Source organism: Dendrobates tinctorius, unplaced genomic scaffold (genome assembly GCF_039654945.1).
Source record: "Dendrobates tinctorius isolate UK_male_01 unplaced genomic scaffold, ASM3965494v1 ptg000117l, whole genome shotgun sequence".
Classification (NCBI taxonomy): domain Eukaryota; kingdom Metazoa; phylum Chordata; class Amphibia; order Anura; family Dendrobatidae; genus Dendrobates; species Dendrobates tinctorius.
The window spans coordinates 784,564-803,025 of record NW_027361785.1 but is presented as its reverse complement, the minus strand read 5'-3'; the positions used below and the strand labels follow the sequence as shown (position 1 = coordinate 803,025).

The window sequence follows — 18,462 nt, the reverse complement described above, 5'->3', positions numbered from 1 at the left end:
GCAGTCGGCACAAGCCCCCGGCAGGCCCGTACAGACCCCCGACAGCCGGCACAGGCCCCCGGCAGGCCTGTACAGCCCCCCCGCAGTCGGTACAGGCCCCCCACAGTCGGCACAGACCGCGCATCATGATGACATCATTTCAGCAGCCAATCACAGCCACAACAGTGGCTCATTGCATTATGGGGACTTCCGATTCCGGTATCCGATATTGAAAAAAATATCGGTACTCGGTATCGGAATTCCGATACAGCGAATGTCGGCTTATACACGATATTTGCAGTATCGGAATGCTCAACACTACATATCATCTGATATGTGCATCTGCACATCAGGGTTCTCCTTTGGGCTTTGTCTGGGGTACTCTGAAAACATTAACATGTAACTTTTTCTGAACTTTTTTTGGTGTACTTGTTGAACGCAGTGCAGAAAAATCAAACACTTATGCAGCTGATTTTTTTTTCTTAAGGTTAATTTGTTTCATCTTCCCTATATGTAATGTGAGAAATACACCTAGTAACAGAGAACAGCCAGTATTGCGCCTCATAATGTGCCAGGAACATCTGTCGTGGATTGAGTGTGTGAGATCAGGGTTAAAGACTGTGATATTGCTGCTTCTGTTGCCTGTAGAGTTTTCCCTGCTTCCATTTGCTGTCATGCTGCCTTATTCTCCAGTCACTGCCTCCTCCTCCTCCTCATCTTGGATCCTGGCTTGTCTCCTCCTCCTCCCACACAGCAGAAAAAAAAGGTCACGTATGTTTGGAGAAATATGTAGGTCAGTGGAACATTTCCTGTGCTGGAGAGCTGGAGCCCAGCTGACACCACCTACACCAGGCTCCTCTTGTACACTTTTATTATATTATTCCTGACCCAATTCCACAGGCTGCAAACACCCACCCACACTGCCTGCTTCTAGCACTGAGGTTTCCAGCTTTTCTATAAAAAAAAAATTAATCAGGTTATTGCAAGTTGAAAAAATCGGTCTGGTTAAGGTTGTAGCCTTATAGGGAATGTAATCAGTAAGATGAGGGGTCTGTGGAAGGTGACCTAGGCCACAGGTGCTCCAGCCTCTATAATGTCAGATCTTTTGGTTTGGCATGACTCTCAAGCCAGGGTGCAGAACTTCCTTGGTCTGAGGGCCACAATGTTGAACATTCAGTTTAGTCATGCCAAAATACTTACACTACTAGTTGTGCCCATCTTGCTATGACACGTATAGAGGACACCACATCTCACGATGCACTGAAGAGGAAGCTACTGAAATGGATTGTTAGCTACCTTACATCTAATATATAAAGCTCAAGTGTGAGTGTGTGTATGATGTATGTATGTGTGTATGTCCGGGATTGGCATCTGCACCGTCGCAGCTACAGCCACAAAATTTGGCACAGTCACACGTCTGGACCCCGAGAGTGTCCTAGGCTATGTTGTGAGGCGAAATTTTAACCCTGCACGTTCCAATTCACCAAACAATTTTGCCCCTATCTACATAATGGGGAAAAAGTGTGTGTGTATCAAGCCCTGCCCCTCATTATGATGTCATAATGGTTGCCATGGCGACGCTGATGTCATCATAGGTTGCAAGCCCCCTCCCGCTCGTTATGATGTCATAATGGTTGACTTTGGGATGGAGGATGTGTGATGGGTATATGGGCACTGGACTATGGGATGGAGGATATTTATGACGGGTATATGTGCACGGGACTATGGGATGGCGGATATGTATGATGGGTATATGGGCACGGGACTATGGGATGGAGGATATGTATGATGGCTGTATGGGCATGGGACTATGAGATGAAGGATGTGTGATGGGTATATGGGCACTCGACTATGGGATGGTGAATATGTATGATGGGTATATGGGCAAGGGACTATGGGATGGAGGATGTGTGATGGGTATATGGGCACTCGACTATGGGATGGAGGATATGTATGATGGGTATATGGGCACGGGCCTATGTGATCGTGGATATGTATGATGGGTATATGGGCATGGGACTATGGGATGGAGGATAATTATAATTTGTTATAACTAACCACAGTTAGTTACTATGCCTGGGCAGCGCTGGGCTCTTCAGCTAGTATTTCCATAAATCTGATGAAAACAAAGTCTCTTGGACCCCACTTGACTAAATAAAGGTTAATTGAACCATTCTTTAAAGCAGTATTAAAACCTAAATCTGACAGTACATGCCATGAATATCTTATAAGTAAAAAGGAAGGGGATTCCATATCAGGGACTTTCAGTAAATTTGGTTTTATATGTCCAACAATCATGGTCCTAGTTCGGACGCAATGTCCCGAACAGCCTCGAGTCTCCTGACCTGAACTCAGCCTTATATATGCCTTTGAGGCTTTGTTTTGGTCAAAAGACCTGTGGCTGGTCCAGTCATTGTTCTTCATACTCAGAAAGTGAATGTCGGACGTTAAAAACCAAGATGGTCACACATAAGAACAACTATCTCGGCTGTAGTATACAAGAGTTTCTAAAAAAAAAACAACCATTTCAAATGCTATAGGTTTCCATAGTATAAAAGTGGTATATCATTCAGGATACTACTGTGCCCTCTGTTTGAGAAATCTTTCCTTATACACTGAAAATCAATTGCCAATGTATACTGACCCACAGCAGGGGTGGACATATCATTGGTGCAGCCTGTGCAGCTCCACATGGGCCCAAGAAGTATGGGGGTCCACCTCCACCTCCAAATGCAGTGTAATTGTGAATTATGATGCTCAATAGGACTGCATAGGGCCCATATATAGCTCCTGCACATGTGTCCATTTCTGTCTGCGTCCACCACTGTCCCACAGTGTGGTAAAAGGACACTTTTGATACGATGGGTGCATGCCCGCCTATTGACATATCAGAGGGTATATACTGCTTAATAAACACTGATTAGATTTGGTGTGAACCGATTTGCAGGTCCCGGTCTAGCAGACATGTCAGTAATCTGCGGCTGCCGAACAGGAACCTAAGGCCGGTCTCACATGTCCAGATAATTCCGGTAAAACCGGTACTGGAGCTATCCGTGTCTGTGTGGATACGTGGTACATCCGTGTGGCAACCGTGTGCCGCACGTGTGCTGCATCAGGACCACACGGACGGCCGCCGGGAGGAAGCGCTACAGTAAGCGCTGTTCCCCTGCGGCTGGTGCTGAACGTGGCTGTCATTCTTCTCTCCTGCTCTGCCAGCAACATTATTTACATAAATAATTAAAAAAACAGCATGGGAACCCCTCTATTCTTGAGAACCAACCTTGATGAAGCTGACAGCTGAGGGCTGCAGCCCCCAGCTGTAAGTTTCGTCTGGTTGGTTCACAAAAAGAGGGGAACCCCACATCGGGTTTTCATTCATTCTTTCTCTCCTGCTCGCGCTGTTGCCGGCAGAGCAGGAGAGAAGAATGACAGCCGCGTTCAGCACCAGCCACAGGGGAACAGTCGCTTACAGTAGCGCTTCTTCCCTGATGGCCGTTCGTGAGCATGGAGGACAGTGTGAAGTGTTCTCCGTGTGCACGTGTTCAGCATTTTCGCGGACCGTGTGCTCCCACGATCACTGACATGTCTCCATGTTTTTCACACGGACCGAGTGTCTGTGAAAACACGCTGACACGTGCAGAGACACATTCATTTTAATGTGTCTACGTGTGTCAGTGTCTACGGTACGTGAGAAAACTGTCACCACACATACCGGAGCCACTGACGTATGAAACCAGTCTTAGGCTGTGTGCACACATTGCGTTTTTGCTGGGGTTTTTTATTGCAGATTTGTCACAAAATCTGAAGGGTTTCCTGATGCCAGCAAAGTGAATGAGACTCCTGAAGTCTCATACATAAGTTATTTGTGATTTTCATACTTGGAGCAGATTTAAATCTGCAACATGTCAATTCTTTCAGAATTTTTGCAGCAAATTTCACCCATACTAATGAGTAGAAAAAAACCTGCAAGTAAAAAAATTAGTAAAACCGCAAATTTTGGCTGCTGCGTTTTACCTGCCAAGAGATGCAGAATTGGTGCAGACATCTCTGCACTAAATACTTACTGTGTGCACATACTCTTGGACTCCTTATTTCTGGCACCCGCAGCCTTTCTTTTGATTAGCCGGCCTGGTGATACATCACATATTTGTCCTTCCACAACAATGATGTCGTGCCAGGCTAATCAAGATAAGAGGTAGTGCGTAAAGCTCCTGTCCAGCGGTCACAGGTTATTAACGTGGCCGCTGGACAAGGTACTATAAATCCACTCGCATCATCTCTCCTCCTGATGTATGCCTCCAGTGTGTAGAAAAACGATATCATCACCGTACGGCTTACACCTTCTTGCCCAGATACTCAAAAATAGCAAAATAACTTTAAATCATAATCATACAGAATTGAAAATGTTTTTTTTAACCCTTGTTAGGGAAGCTTACAGGAAAGCAGATCAGTTGGTAAAAGCCACATGTAATGTCCGTAAAACAGGTAGGAGGGGGTTAAAACAATCACATTTCTTATGTTCTCTACTCAGTCAATGCAGGCTGCTTGCTTTATGGGTCCCACCTCCTTTTCCTCCTCCTTCTTACCAGGCTCTGATAGTCCTGCCTGTCTGATACCTCTGTTTCCCCGTCAGTAATCTGTTTTCAGACCATGCACACAGAGTAGAGTGCAACCTCCACCATCTATTCTTCATGGGACGATTCAGCTGTTGCTGCAAACAGACCCCTGTGATGCTGAGCTGAGGTTTAGCAAAGGTCCATTTGTGAAGGTGAAAAACTTTTATCGGCACCGGCTTCCTAATGTGATCCCATCGGCTGAGTAGCCCCCTCAACTAACACCCCCTCGTGTCTACCAACTACACATCTAATGGCATTGACGCCATATGGCAACAAGAAAGTAACGCTGTCGACGCAGTCAGCAGATGATAGGAACGGAGTACACTAACATGCCCTTGACTGGCACAAGGACAATAACTTTGCGGAAATGCCACCTGTATTTGGGTCTTGTCATCGTAGTCGCACTGCTGGACTAAACAAAGAAATCATTTTTCAGAGTCCAGGATCGTGCCTAATGCTGTCATTGCCTGTGTGGTCCAGAAACCTCAAGCTGGCACTAACACACCTGGTCTGCTGTGCCCCCTTGCATCATGAGATACAGTGCCACAGGAGGAAAAAACAGTAAAAATCAGGAGACCACTGTTTCTCAGACCGCCAAAGCTTTACCACTGGACACTGCCAACAGTCCGTGTAGCTACCCAAAGGGAGCACCGACCCGCTGCTGGCCGCCTTGCCCTCAGCTCGCCTCTCCGGACAGTAGCACAGTGGTCCGGAAGCACCACGCAAAGTTAAGAGCCAAAACTGCACAGCGTCCAGAAGACCGCAACGTTGTCAGGTAAGAGGATTGGGATCTAAGGATAGAAGATCATTTCCTACGTGAAACCTTATTTAGTCTCTAGGAAAAGAATATGCGCCTCATTCTTTATTATCATGTGGATAATTGTCATCATTCTTTGCCGCTGCCATTCGGTTTTCTTACACATCCGTCTTCTTCATGCATGGTATTGGTTCTGTGTGCAGTTGTCTACTGTTGTAGCAGCAGATGGAAGACTCCTAGTGCCACCATCACTCATTCAGCAGGTAACTCTTTGAGATATAGCAATTATTGTTTGAAACATATGTATAAATTAAATTGGTTTCAATTTGGAGGCGTAAGGTCAATTTGGTGGCCAAACCTACCATACTGTTATGTCATATGGCAAGGGAGGCGACTCGGCCAGTGAATAACCGTGTCACCTTATATTCATATGAAGAGCCTGGTGTAGCAAAAAGTCTGCAATGACAATAGTAATTACTCCATTTCACAAACGGACATTGCTGGGACTCCGCTCAGGGACAAGGAGGTCTAAGCAGGAGCGTAGTGTCACGATGAACAGGCAGCAGAGGTGTGCACCCTAAAAATACTGTCAGGAAACAGGTGTATCAGCTGGACTATGGTAAGAAAGGAGGAGGTGACAGAAAACAGAACATAAAAAAGTTAGTGTTTTAACCCCCTCCTCCCTGTTTTTAGGATATTATATGTGGCTGCGATATTTAAAAAGTTTGGTTCCGGTACCAGAACAATACCCAAACTTCCACCAGAACCCAAACCCCATTGAAAGTAATGGATACGCAAACTGCTAAGGAAAAAAATGCACCCAGCTATACCATAAGATGGGTCATCGTCCTTTTTCCAGAGTATAAGAAAGCATAGTCTACTGCACATTGCAATACAGGAGAATACAGTAGAAAAAAGTACGATGTGCTTGATACATTTTTTTTTTACAATGGCTTCGTATACAGAGGGATATGTATCCGCTGTCAGTAAAAGTGTTAGAGAGTGGAAGGGCGACTAGCAAGTCCTGAAGATGTAAGGCTATGTGCACACAGAGTTTTTTGGATCTGCGGATTTTGTAGTAAAATCCACAGATAAATCCGCAGGACTAAAGTCTTGCAGTTTATCTGCGGATTTGCCTGCGGTTTTACACCTCATAATGGATGAGGTGTGAATCCGCAGCGTTTCTGCACAAAAGAATTGACATGCTGCGGATTGTAAACCGCAGCAAAATCGTGTGGAAAAATCCGCAGCATGTGCACTGCGTTTTCCAGTTTACCATTGAAAACAAAGGTACTGTACAATGCACCTAAATCTGCTGCGGACCCGCAGCTGCAGAAACGCTGTGGATCGGCAGCAGAATCCGCACCATGTGCACATGGCCTTATAATTAATGTATGTGTCATGATAATACAATTTTCAGTTGCAGAATTGTTTAATAAAGTGTACTATGAAAACTAATGGTAACTGAAGCAGTTTTGGTAAAGAAAGGATTAGTAATTAGTGTAGTTTGGTGCGGACATCTGCAGAAAACACAGTATTTCTGCAACGTGTGAACACAGCCTTATAGACACAAAAAAAAAAAACAGATGCCACTGGTCCCAACTAGAGATCAGCAGGACTCGCAGATAACGTCCCGCCAGCCCTGGCTAATTAAAAGCAGTGCCAGGGACGCTGGAACTTAGGATAGAGATTCATGGCCTCCCACGATTCCCATGAGATTCATGGTCTCCCCTAACAGGGACTTATCACTTTCAGCTCTATTTTTCAATATTTTGATCTCATTTAGGTCTATTAGTATTTTTAGTGCGAGCTGAACCGATGTCAGCCTCACTATATTTTTATAGTATCTGAAGACAGTGTATAGATGATCTCTGTCAGTCTTGTTTGGGTTTATAGTGAAAGCGGAACCATTATCAGCCCCACTACATTCTACAGAACCCAGAGTGAGACTAATATTATAGTCGGTATCACTATGTATAAAAATACCTGAGTTTTCGATTGGGATATTGGTCAGTATCACTCTTGTGATATCTCTGGTTGAAACTCACTACTACTACTGATATATATGGTTTGTAAGCGTCTTGCCCTACTAGACATTTTTTATGTTTGGTCATTTTAATAATAACATTAAAAGTTATATTTTAGCCTATTAACCTCACTGCTGAATCTTAACCAACAGTGACTGCAATTCTCTCATTGTTATTTTTCGGAAACTCCGAGCCCTATCAACCTCCTGTCACAAAGACAACAACTTATCCTCAGATAAACTGCATTTCATTACCACAGAATCTATGAAATTCCCCAAAAACCCAATTGTGTTTGTAGGCCTTTAATTTTTTTCCTCCTCCAAGGGGACACCAAAACACTCTGTTACCCATTCCATTGTCCTAAACAAGATGTTACAAACTGTATAATCCCAAAAAATCATCTAAATAGTGAATAGTCGACTGTACTCCCGCAACCTACCTCCCAACCCACTCTCGAAACTAACTGAAAACTTCAAACAGAGAACAAGAAATCACAGAACCCATTGGCAAACATCTGGCCAGATAGTATTACTTCTCCCAATAACACCCCAACAAACTAATGCTTTCCGTGTGAACCATAAGCATTCTAAAAGTCGATTCAATATCTGTTTTGGCTAATAATGTCCTTAGACCGTAACAAATAACCCACTGAACTGCCGCATCAAATGAAGTGTACACTACTAAGCACAGTCCAGGATCGTTTCCACCATTCACTGATAAACCTTTCGAGTATGAAAGGAGGTGAATCAGCCGAAATTTATTTGGCTCTTTTTTAGGGATCACACCCAACGGTGATATAACTACTTCCGACATTGGCAGAAACCCAAAAGGGCCAGCCATATGCCCAAGCTGAACTTCTTTACTAATTTTATCTGACACTACCCCAGGGTGTTCAAAGGCCGACCTTAAATTCTTCAACGAAAAAGAGACCTTATTACCCTATTGGAGAATTTGAAAACCCTCAACAAAACCCTGAAGAATGAGGGCTGCTCTTTTTTTTATCTGGAAATCTACTTAGCAAGGGGGCCATCATGGGAAGACTCAGCGGAGTCACCCCTTTGGCTATTGATGTTATCCCCTTTACCCTTTCCTTTTTATAACATCAGCAAACCCCATGCAATGGTTCACTGCAGTGCGAGTATACATGTTTAAATTTGCAACTGGCTCCGTACTTTAAGTGCCTGCTCCTGATTGATGCCTCCCACTTGTGCCCCCTGATTTTTATTCCCCATTGACTTGCTTTAGGGTCAAGTTTCGGACGAAACTCAGACTTTTTTTGCCCTAGTCGGACCAGTTTCATCCGACTCAAATTTAGTTTCATTCGGGTTTCACGAAACCCGATCCGACCAAAGTCGCTCAACTCTAGTTGTTACCAATCTGTTTTTACCCTTTAAAAGTTTCTTCTAATTTGGTACACCTGAATGTTTCAGATCATCGGTTCACAAAACCGTCAACCATGTAAAAAAAATCATCAGATTGTTTCAGAAACTCAGACAATTTTTTTCTTGCTTGTCGTCTGAGTGCAATTATTTTTTCTACAGAAGCAGTTATTAATAATTCACAAGACCATTTACAGTTTGGTATAGAATGTGTCCGTAAATAACGGATGCTAAACTGTGGCTCCGTACAGCATCCAAATTTTTTTGTGGACTCTTAGGCTTGAATGGGCGATTATCAAACGATTTATTTAATAAAATAATGCATGGTATAATTTTTTTCCTCAGAGACAAATTCAGACACCTAAAAAATTGCATCCCATTTACCGTAATAATATTTGCCCTAGTGCCTGTTTTTTTATGGACAGCACTTGAACCAAAAATATGGTTTTGTGAACGAGCCCTAATAGCCAAAGATAACCAAAGTAAACACTTATTGCTCTTTTTAATTGACTATTTCATTTATTACCCAGTTCAGGACTAGGTCATTTTCCTCTTTTAGGAGGTTAACAGCAGTGATCAGAGGTTTTGCTGATTGCTTGTGATAGGCCGAGTTCCCATAGGAAGCATATGGCATCTGAAGATTCTCTCATGTGAGAGCACCAGATGTGATATTCTGATGACACTCGGCTCCTGCTCTGCTGCGAGCATGAGCCGAGGGTCAGAGCTCTGTGCTCCCATCCTCTCGCATGAGACAATCACAGCACAGGTGCGGAGAAGACGGAGAAATTAATTTCTCCATCTCCTCTGCTGCCAGCATCAGCGGTAATCGCATAGATTTATATGGGTACATGCGATCTGATTCAAGGGTGCACTCGCATGCTGCAATTGGTTTTGCATGCTGAATTGGCATGAGAAAATAATTGCAGATATGTGATGCACCATAGAGAAACATTGGGGCGAGTGCAATCCGATTTTTTTATTGGATTTCACTCATCTGAATGGATTGCTAGTGGGAATAAACCCTAAAAGGGGTTGTCCTATACTTGGACAACCACTTTTCAATACATATGTTTACACCAAATAAAATAATAACACTTATACTCACCTCCGCTGCGGATGCCATTCGAGTAGCGTTGACACTGGCACTCCTCACTGATTGGCTGCAGGAATCACGTGACAAACAATGTCACATAATGCCTAGGAGAGCCAGTGCCAACACTGCTGGAATGGCATCGGCATTGGAGGCGAGTATAAGTGTTATTGTGTTATTATTTTACTGGGGAAAACATTGAGAAGGGGTGTTCAAGTAGTGGACAACGTTTTTAAAGGCAGGTGCCAGCTATGTAGAGTATAGTTGGAATCTACCCTCATAATAATGCCCACAAAGGTACCCCTTACAAAATATAATGTCTTATTTATGCCCTCTAGATGGTAAAATTACCCCATAGAAAATATTAATACCCTGTGCAAGTGCCCTAGAGAACTGTGTCCACATTTTGCTCCCTAGAAAGAACTAATGCCCCTATAACAATAAGTGTTCATTAAACATTTAATGTATCCTGAGTTCCCTCAATGTACAGCTCTAATACACAGTATAAATGGCCTACAGTTCCCCTCTATACAATATGATATTGCGACAGCTCCCTCTACTCAGTATGATGAGCCGACAGCTCCCTCTACACAGTGTTATAGGCCAACATCTCCCCTATATACAATATAGTGCCCCTAAACTTTATGATGCCCCCACAGTAGCCCCCACACTGTATAAAGATAAACACAATATCCCCCACACTATATGATTTCCCCACAGCATTCCCACATTGTATGATGGCCCCCCCATAGTAGCCTCCACACTCTATGATGGCCTCACAATAGTTCCCACCCTATATAATAGTTTCCACATTGTACAATGGCATTACAGTCACCCCTAAACTATTTGATGGCCTCCGCAGTAACTACCACATTGTATTATGGTCCCAACGCTGTATGATGCCCCCCAGTAGCTTCCACACTGTAAAATGGCCCCGACAGTAGCTTCCACACTCCAAAGTAGTTCCCACACTATATGATAGTTCTCACACTGTACTATGGCCCCATAGATGCCATCATACTATATTATGGCCTCCACAGTAGCGCCCCACTATAGTCCCCACACCATATGATGGCCCTCAATGTAGCCCCCACACTGTATTATGGCCTACACTCTAGCTCCCACACTGTATAATGGATCTCTTAGTAGCTCCTACACTGTATGATAGCTCCCTTAGCAGTTCTCACTATGTATGATGGCCTCTACAGTAGTTCTAACACTGTATAATGGACCACTTAGTATCCCACACTCCATATGATGGCTTGCAAAGTAATCCCACTCTTTTTGATCGCTTTCACAGTATTTCCCACACTGTATGATGGACTCCACAGTAGCCTCCACACTGGGAGGTGTGAGGGAGGCACCAGGGTATAGAAGTGATTTTTTTGTTTTTTGTTCAGTACATTGGAAAAATAAATTAACATTTCTTTGCTGAGATAGTATTTCGATAATAAATTGCAGGCAGGATAAGAAGGAGAGGTAGTTGCATCCTAATCAGGATCTTGTTTTGTTGCCAAGCAGCAGAGTCTTCCGCAGTGATTATTGAATGTTCCCTTAATAGGTTGCGGGGCCAACAGCAGGATGGTCACTGGTGTTGGCTTGTGTGAATAGCCCGCTCCATGCCACACTGTAGACCACATCTTCAAAGAGTGGGCAAGGCTAAATGTCAAAAACTATCCAGAAGCCAGAAATCTTGCTGTCGTTCTCAAGAAGGTCTGCACAATCCTCCTGTTTGGATACTCCGCTTGTAATTGACCTCAACAAAATAGACCCATATAGTTTCAATATGTTCAACCACTTAAGGACCAAATTACTTTGTACTTTAGCCTCATTTTTAAAATCTGACGTGTATCTTTATGAGGTAATAACTCTGGAATGCTTCAATCTATCCCAATGATTCTGAGATTGTTTTTCGTGACATATTGAACTTCACTTCGCGTTAGTAGTAAATTTAGGTAAATATTTTTTGCGTTTATTTGTGAAAATATTGGAATTTTGGTAAAAATTTTGAAAATTTTACACCGAAACCCCATATGTGGTGGAATACTACTGTTTAGGTGCACGGCACGGCTGCAAAATTGGCTGTAATAGATACCATGGCACATTTGCAGAGCCCTTGATGTGCCTAAACATTGGAAATCTCCCACAAGTGACCCCATTTTGGAAACTACAGCCCTCAATAAAATTATCTAGAGATGTGGTGAGCATCTTGAACTTACACGTGCTTCACAGAATTTTAAAACATTATGAGGTTTAATTCCCAAAAAATGCTGTTTTAGCCTCAAATATTTCATTTTCACAAAAGTAATGTGACACTAAGTCACTAATCACGGACAAGCCATGAGCCAGAGATCATTGAAAGCAAAGGGGATAATACACATGGGTAATCCCAACAAATCCAGGGAATCAGACACATTGCAAAGTACACACCTCATAGAACAAATCTACAGCTGACAGATACAAGGGGCAGACAGCCAGCTAGACAGCATGGGAATCATTCTGAACAGGAGATACCTGTAGGAAACCCTGCATTCCCTGGCCCATCTTTGGGCGACTGGACACTTACAGCTCAACAAGTCCAAGTCTCAGACTGGACGGCTGAGCAGTCTATCACGATACTGACACTCAACACACCCTTGCCCCAGTTTGGATGGCTGGGCTGCCACTCACCACACTGAGAGGAGGAATCATGACAGGTAACAGGAGAAAATGGACAAAATAATTTTGTTGTGCAATTTCTCCTGCGTACAGGGATGCCCCATATGTGCTCTGAAATTCTTGTTTGGGCAAACAAGAGGGATTAGAAAGGAAGGAACGCTATTTGAATTTTGGAGTGCAAAATTGTCTGGAATAGATTGTGGATGCCATGTTGCATTTGGAGAGCCAACAAGGTTCCAGAACAGCAGAAACTCCCACAAGTGACCTCAATTTGGAAACTAAACTTCTCAAAGACTTTCTTTAGGGGTGTAGTGAGCATTTTAAACCTACATCTATTTCACAGAATTGTATAACATTGGGCTATAAAAATAAACAATTACATTGCTGTTTTAGTCCCAAGTTTTTTTTATTTTCAAAAGGGATAATAAAATAAAATGGAACATAAAATGTATTATGCATCTTATATAATTTTATATATAATTCTTATATAAAGATATAGTTAGAAGATAAAAAGATATAGAATATATATAATAAAATAGATATTATATAGATAGATTGATAGAATAGATACATAGATAGATAGAAATATAGAATTGTTAGATACATAGAAAGATAGATAGAATAGCTAGATAGATATTGATAGACTGATTGATAGAATAGCTAGATTCCCTGCGTATACAATATATAATTTAACAAGCCCCCTACATATTTTAAAATAGCACCCTTTAGTGCCTTTGATGCAGAATTTATTGTTGAGTTTTTTATACTTCTTTAACCAAATAAATAAATAAATGTGAAAAATGACATGGGGTCCTTCTATGCTATGAAACCAGCAAAGGTAAAGTAGACAGCTGTGAGCTGACATTTTCAGCCTGTAGCCACCCCAGAAGTTGGCACATCACATTATATGCCCCAATTCAGGTGGTTTGCCTTTGTTCTTCCCAGTTGCCCTAGTGCTTTGGCAATCAGGGTAATGGGGCTGTGGGTTGATGTCAGCTGCGTACAAAATCACAGCTGAGATCAAGCCCTGGTGTTAGCAATGGAAAGTTGTCTATCAGACACCATCCATTTCTAACCCAATAATAAAAAGTAAAAAATACACACAAAAATACTTTATTTAAAAAAACACTCGTGCAGGTCCAACGTAGTCCAGCATACCTGATTGGGGACTTGTTTTTATGTGGGTTGAGTATAAGCTTTTATTGGTTGCATTATGGGGTACAGAACATTTTGGATCAGTTCATATTTATCCTGTGCTCTACACTTAGCACTAACTTGCTGTTTCTATCTAAATTTACAAAATATATGATTCAGATCATACTCTTGAGGGATCAATTCACTAGTGAGGCTGCAGAGATACTCTGGACTATGTGTGGCTTCTGTTTGGCGTGTCCTTCTATTCATAGGTGCATCAAACAATGGCCATCCGTGCTTTTGTGCATGCATAAATGACAGGTACAGCCGAATCAAAGGGCAGGCAGAGTCCACAGTGTCACCATCTGCCTTATTATACTGAATGTTAGCGCGAGTTTCTGCCTGAATTATGTATTTCAGTGATTTACATGGAAACACCAGTGTAAATACTCAGCATAGAGTGCAGGCATGATGAATGTGAGCCGAGCCATACCGTGATCTTTGGAAGGCAGAATAAACAAATCAACAGCAAGTGAAGAATTGGTTTTATTTATTATTTTACACCATTCTTCATGCGGTATAAAAGATTAGACAACGTTATTCTTCGGGTCGGTGCAATTACAGCAATACACTAAAAAAAATCTTTTTCTTTTTACAAAAACTATCTTTTCCATCGCCATATTTTGAGAGCTATAAATTTTCTTATTTCTGACAACAGAGTCATGTGATAGCAAGCTTTTTTTAGGACAAGTTGTCATTTTTATTGGTACCATTTTTGGTACTGTGGTGTAGTGACCACTGTGTCCGCTAGGGGGCGCTGTGTGGGTGTCCCAGGACGAACGGATAGCCTTGTCCAGAGTGATAACAGGAGCAGGGTGCTAAAGGATCGCTATGTATCTCAAGGTGGGTGGCCTTGCAATGGAGGCTTGCTTCGTTCCAATGTGTCAGGGAGAAGTCTCCAGGTAGCTGGTGAGCTGGGCAGTACCAGTTACCTACAAACCCTCCCAGGGGGGTGCATTTAAGACCGCTATTGTAAAGTGTGTATGAGTGGTTGAAGGACCTGTGATGAGGTCATAGCCATGTGACCCAGTGGGCGTGGCTACGGACCATATAAGTGGCCAGGGTAGGTTACATGGAGTGAATGCTTGGACCCGGTTGGTCCGTTGTGGAAGGTCCCACTGGGAGATGGGGCTTCCTGCCTAACAGCACGTGGAGTGGCTGTGGTTAATGCCTGCAAGTGCCTGATAGTGTGACGTTCAGGGAATGGACAACGCACGAGAGTGGACCCTCTGGGTCGCGGATCTGGAGCCCCTGGGTCGAGCGCGCCAGGTGATGACCGACCCCTATGCAGGGATCGTTAGGGCAAAACCGCAGAGGACAGAACCGTGACAGCCGGTACCAAGAGGGACGGCTCAGGGACAAGGAGGACCAGAGGAGGGCCAGGGACACTGTACAGAGATAAGCGTACCTGAACAGGGTTATAGGGAGAGCAGGAAACCATGCAGCAGCTACTAGAAGGGCCAGCAGGAGTAGCCACAGAAGCAGGGGGAATGCAGACGTGGAGAGCCCAGGAGGAGATATAGGGACGGATAGGCAGAAGGGGAGAGCACCAGGGAACCAGGAGAGCGAGGGAGGAAGCAGAACAAGACGGAGGCTGACAGGGAGAAGGCAAGAGGAATATAACCGGAGAACTACAGTAACACTATAGCGGCCAGAACAACGCGTGGATTAGTACACAATCATCAGGTGTCCTCTCTACAGAGCGGACGCCTGAAATACCTTAGGATTAGCGACGCCCACTGCCGGCAGAAGAGGGAGCGCTGGCTCGCGCCCGCGGCATAAGGGAGGAGCGCCGGGACGCCGCAGAGCTGGACGATGGGTGAGAGTGCGCGCTGCGGAGGGAATGCCGGTAAGAAGAGGCAGAAGCAGTTGCCGCCGCAGAAGACGCCAGGGCGGGCACGGCCGCCGATGTTACAGTACCCCCCTCCTTACATCCCCCCTTTCTGAGATTGGCCAGAAATTTTTTCAGTATTAGGGGGGCGTTAACATTTTCTCGAGGCTCCCAGGACCTCTCTTCAGGGCCAAATCCCTTCCAATCAATAAGAAAGAGAGTCCTCCCCCTGACTCTTTTCATGGCCAAAATGTCCTTTATTTCAAAGATGTCATCCGACCCAATAGGTGGAGGAGGGGCAATGGAGACAGGTTGGAACCGATTCAGGACTACAGGTTTCAGGAGCGAGACATGAAAGGCGTTAGGGACCCGGAGTGAAGCCGGCAATCTCAGTTTGTAAGCCACCTCATTGATGCGTCTCAGCACTTCGAAGGGACCGATGTAACGGGGCCTTAACTTATAGGCAGGAACTTTCAAGCGGATGTGCTTGGTCGAAAGCCAGACCTTGTCGCCAGGATGGTATGGAGGAAGGTCCCTCCGTCTCTTGTCCGCATGTCTCTTAATTCGGGCACCGGCATTCACGAGGGCCTCTCTGGTCTCCTTCCAAATCTCCGAAAATTCTATGGCGAGAGCATCTGCTGCGGGAACTCCTGATGAGGCGATAAATGGCAGTGGAACACCCGGATTCTAACCTGAGACCACAAAGAACGGTGATTTGGTAGTTGATTCGCTGGGATGGTTATTATGGGCGAATTCTGCCCAAGGTAGAAGTGAGACCCAATTGTCGTGATGGGCGTTGGACAAGTGACGCAGGTAGGTTGTCAGAACCTGATTACTCCGCTCCACTTGCCCGTTGGTCTGTGGATGGTAAGCGGAGGAGAAGTCGAGGGAAGTGCCCATAAGCCGACAGAGAGCCCTCCAAAAGCGAGAAGTAAACTGGGCCCAACGATCAGACACAATCCGTAGAGGGAGACCATGTAGCCTAAAGATCTGGTGGATGAAGATCTCGGCCAACTTCGGAGCTGACGGCAGTCCGGGCAAGGGGATGAAATGAGCCATCTTCGAGAAGCGATCCGCTACGACTAAGATGGTGGTGCAGCCAGCTGAGCGGGGCAAGTCGGTTATGAAATCCATCGCAATTTGCTGCCAAGGAGCCTCCGGAACAGGTAACGGGTGGAGAAGGCCGGGGGGCAGGGTCCTTGGGATCTTGTTCTGAGCACAGGTGGTGCAAGAGGCAACATAATCCACTACGTCTTGGCAAAGGGTGGCCCACCAGTAATAACGGGAGAGAAGCGAGAGGGTCTTCTTGGTCCCAACGTGCCCAGCAACCTTGGAGGAATGCCCCCAGCGCAACACCTCCGTACGTTTGTTCTGAGGAACGAAGGTCTTGCCTGGTGGAGGAGTAGAAAAGTTCACAGGAGCCACGGTGATCACTTTGGCAGGCTCGATAATATATGATGGACCCTCATCCTCTTCAGGCGACTGTAAAGACCTGGAGAGTGCATCCGCCTTGATGTTCTTCTCGCCGGGGCGGAAGTGGAGCTTGAAATCAAACCGAGAAAAATACAAGGCCCATCTGGCCTGTCTGGAATTGAGTCTCTGAGCGGACTGCAGATAGGCCAAATTCTTGTGATACGTGAAGATAGTAAAGGGATGGACAGCCCCTTCGAGCAAGTACCGCCATTCCTCTAGAGCCATCTTAATGGCCAGTAACTCCCGGTCTCCAATGGAGTAATTGCACTCCGCAGGCGACAAGGATTTGGAAAAGAACCCGCAAGGGACCAGTCGTCCTGAGGGAACCTGCTGGGAAAGGACCGCCCCTGCTCCGGTGGAGGAGGCGTCCACTTCCAGAACAAAAGGCCTACTGACCACCGGCCGATGTAAGACCGATGCAGATGCAAAGGAGCGTTTCAGGGCCAGGAAGGTGTCTTCAGCCTCGGGAGACCAGCTGTTAGACTTAGATCCTTTACAGGTCAGGACTGTGATGGGCTTAGTCACCGTGGAAAAATGCGGCACAAACTGTCGGTAGTAATTTGCTAATCCGAGGAAACGCTGGATGGCTTTATACCAAAAGGACGGGGCCACTTGAGTACCGCAGAGAGTTTCTCGGGATCCATCTTCAGACCGGAATCTGTGATTATATACCCCAAGAAGGGTAGCGAGGTTTGCTCAAAGAGACACTTTTCAATTTTGGCGTAGAGGTGATTCTCCCGAAGACGATGCAGGACCATGCGTCCGATGAGAGGATAGGTCTGGCGAAAAGATGAGAATATCATCTAGGTACACTACTACGCATGAGTACAGAAGATCCCGTAACACCTCGTTAACGAATTCCTGGAATACAGCTGGAGCGTTGTAGAGACCAAACGGCATGACTAAATACTCATAGTGACCATCACGGGTATTGAAGGCTGTCTTCCACTCGTCCCCAGCGCGGACTCGGATCAAGTTATAAGCTCTCCGCAGATCCAGCTTCGTGAAGATCCGAGCACCTCTCAGCCGGTTGAAGAGTTCCGAGATAAGCGGAAGTGGGTATCGATTCTTAACCATGATATTGTTCAGGCCCCGGTAGTCGATACATGGTCGAAGTGATCCGTCTTTCTTCCGAACAAAGAAAAAGCCTGCGCCTGCTGGGGACGAGGATTTCCGAATGAAACCCTTAGCCAAATTCTCCTGTATGTATTCAGACATAGCCGTGGTCTCTGCTGGGGATAAGGGATACGTTCTACCTCTAGGAGGGGTGGCTCCGGGAATCAGGTCGATAGGACAGTCATAGGCCCGATGCGGAGGCAGAGTATCCACTTATTTTTTGCTAAAAACGTCGGCGTACGCGTAGTACGGTGCGGGAAGGCCCGAAAGATTGGCTGGCATTGGCAGGGAACGAGGATAGAGGATGGACCGCAGACAACGTGCGTGACAGGAATGACCCCA

General features: G+C 45.0%; 1 protein-coding gene across 2 annotated transcripts in view; it reads left to right on the top strand.

The window, feature by feature from the left end:
- Positions 1–4,596: 4,596 nt before the first annotated feature.
- Positions 4,597–18,462, top strand: part of NPAS2 (neuronal PAS domain protein 2) — a 168,080-nt gene continuing 154,214 nt past the window's right edge. For both annotated transcript variants that reach the window (XM_073590461.1, XM_073590460.1), the window contains exon 1: positions 4,597–5,370. In XM_073590461.1, coding sequence (XP_073446562.1) covers positions 5,126–5,370 — 245 coding nt within the window. In that variant the 5' untranslated portion in view covers positions 4,597–5,125. The remainder of the gene's footprint in view (positions 5,371–18,462) is intronic.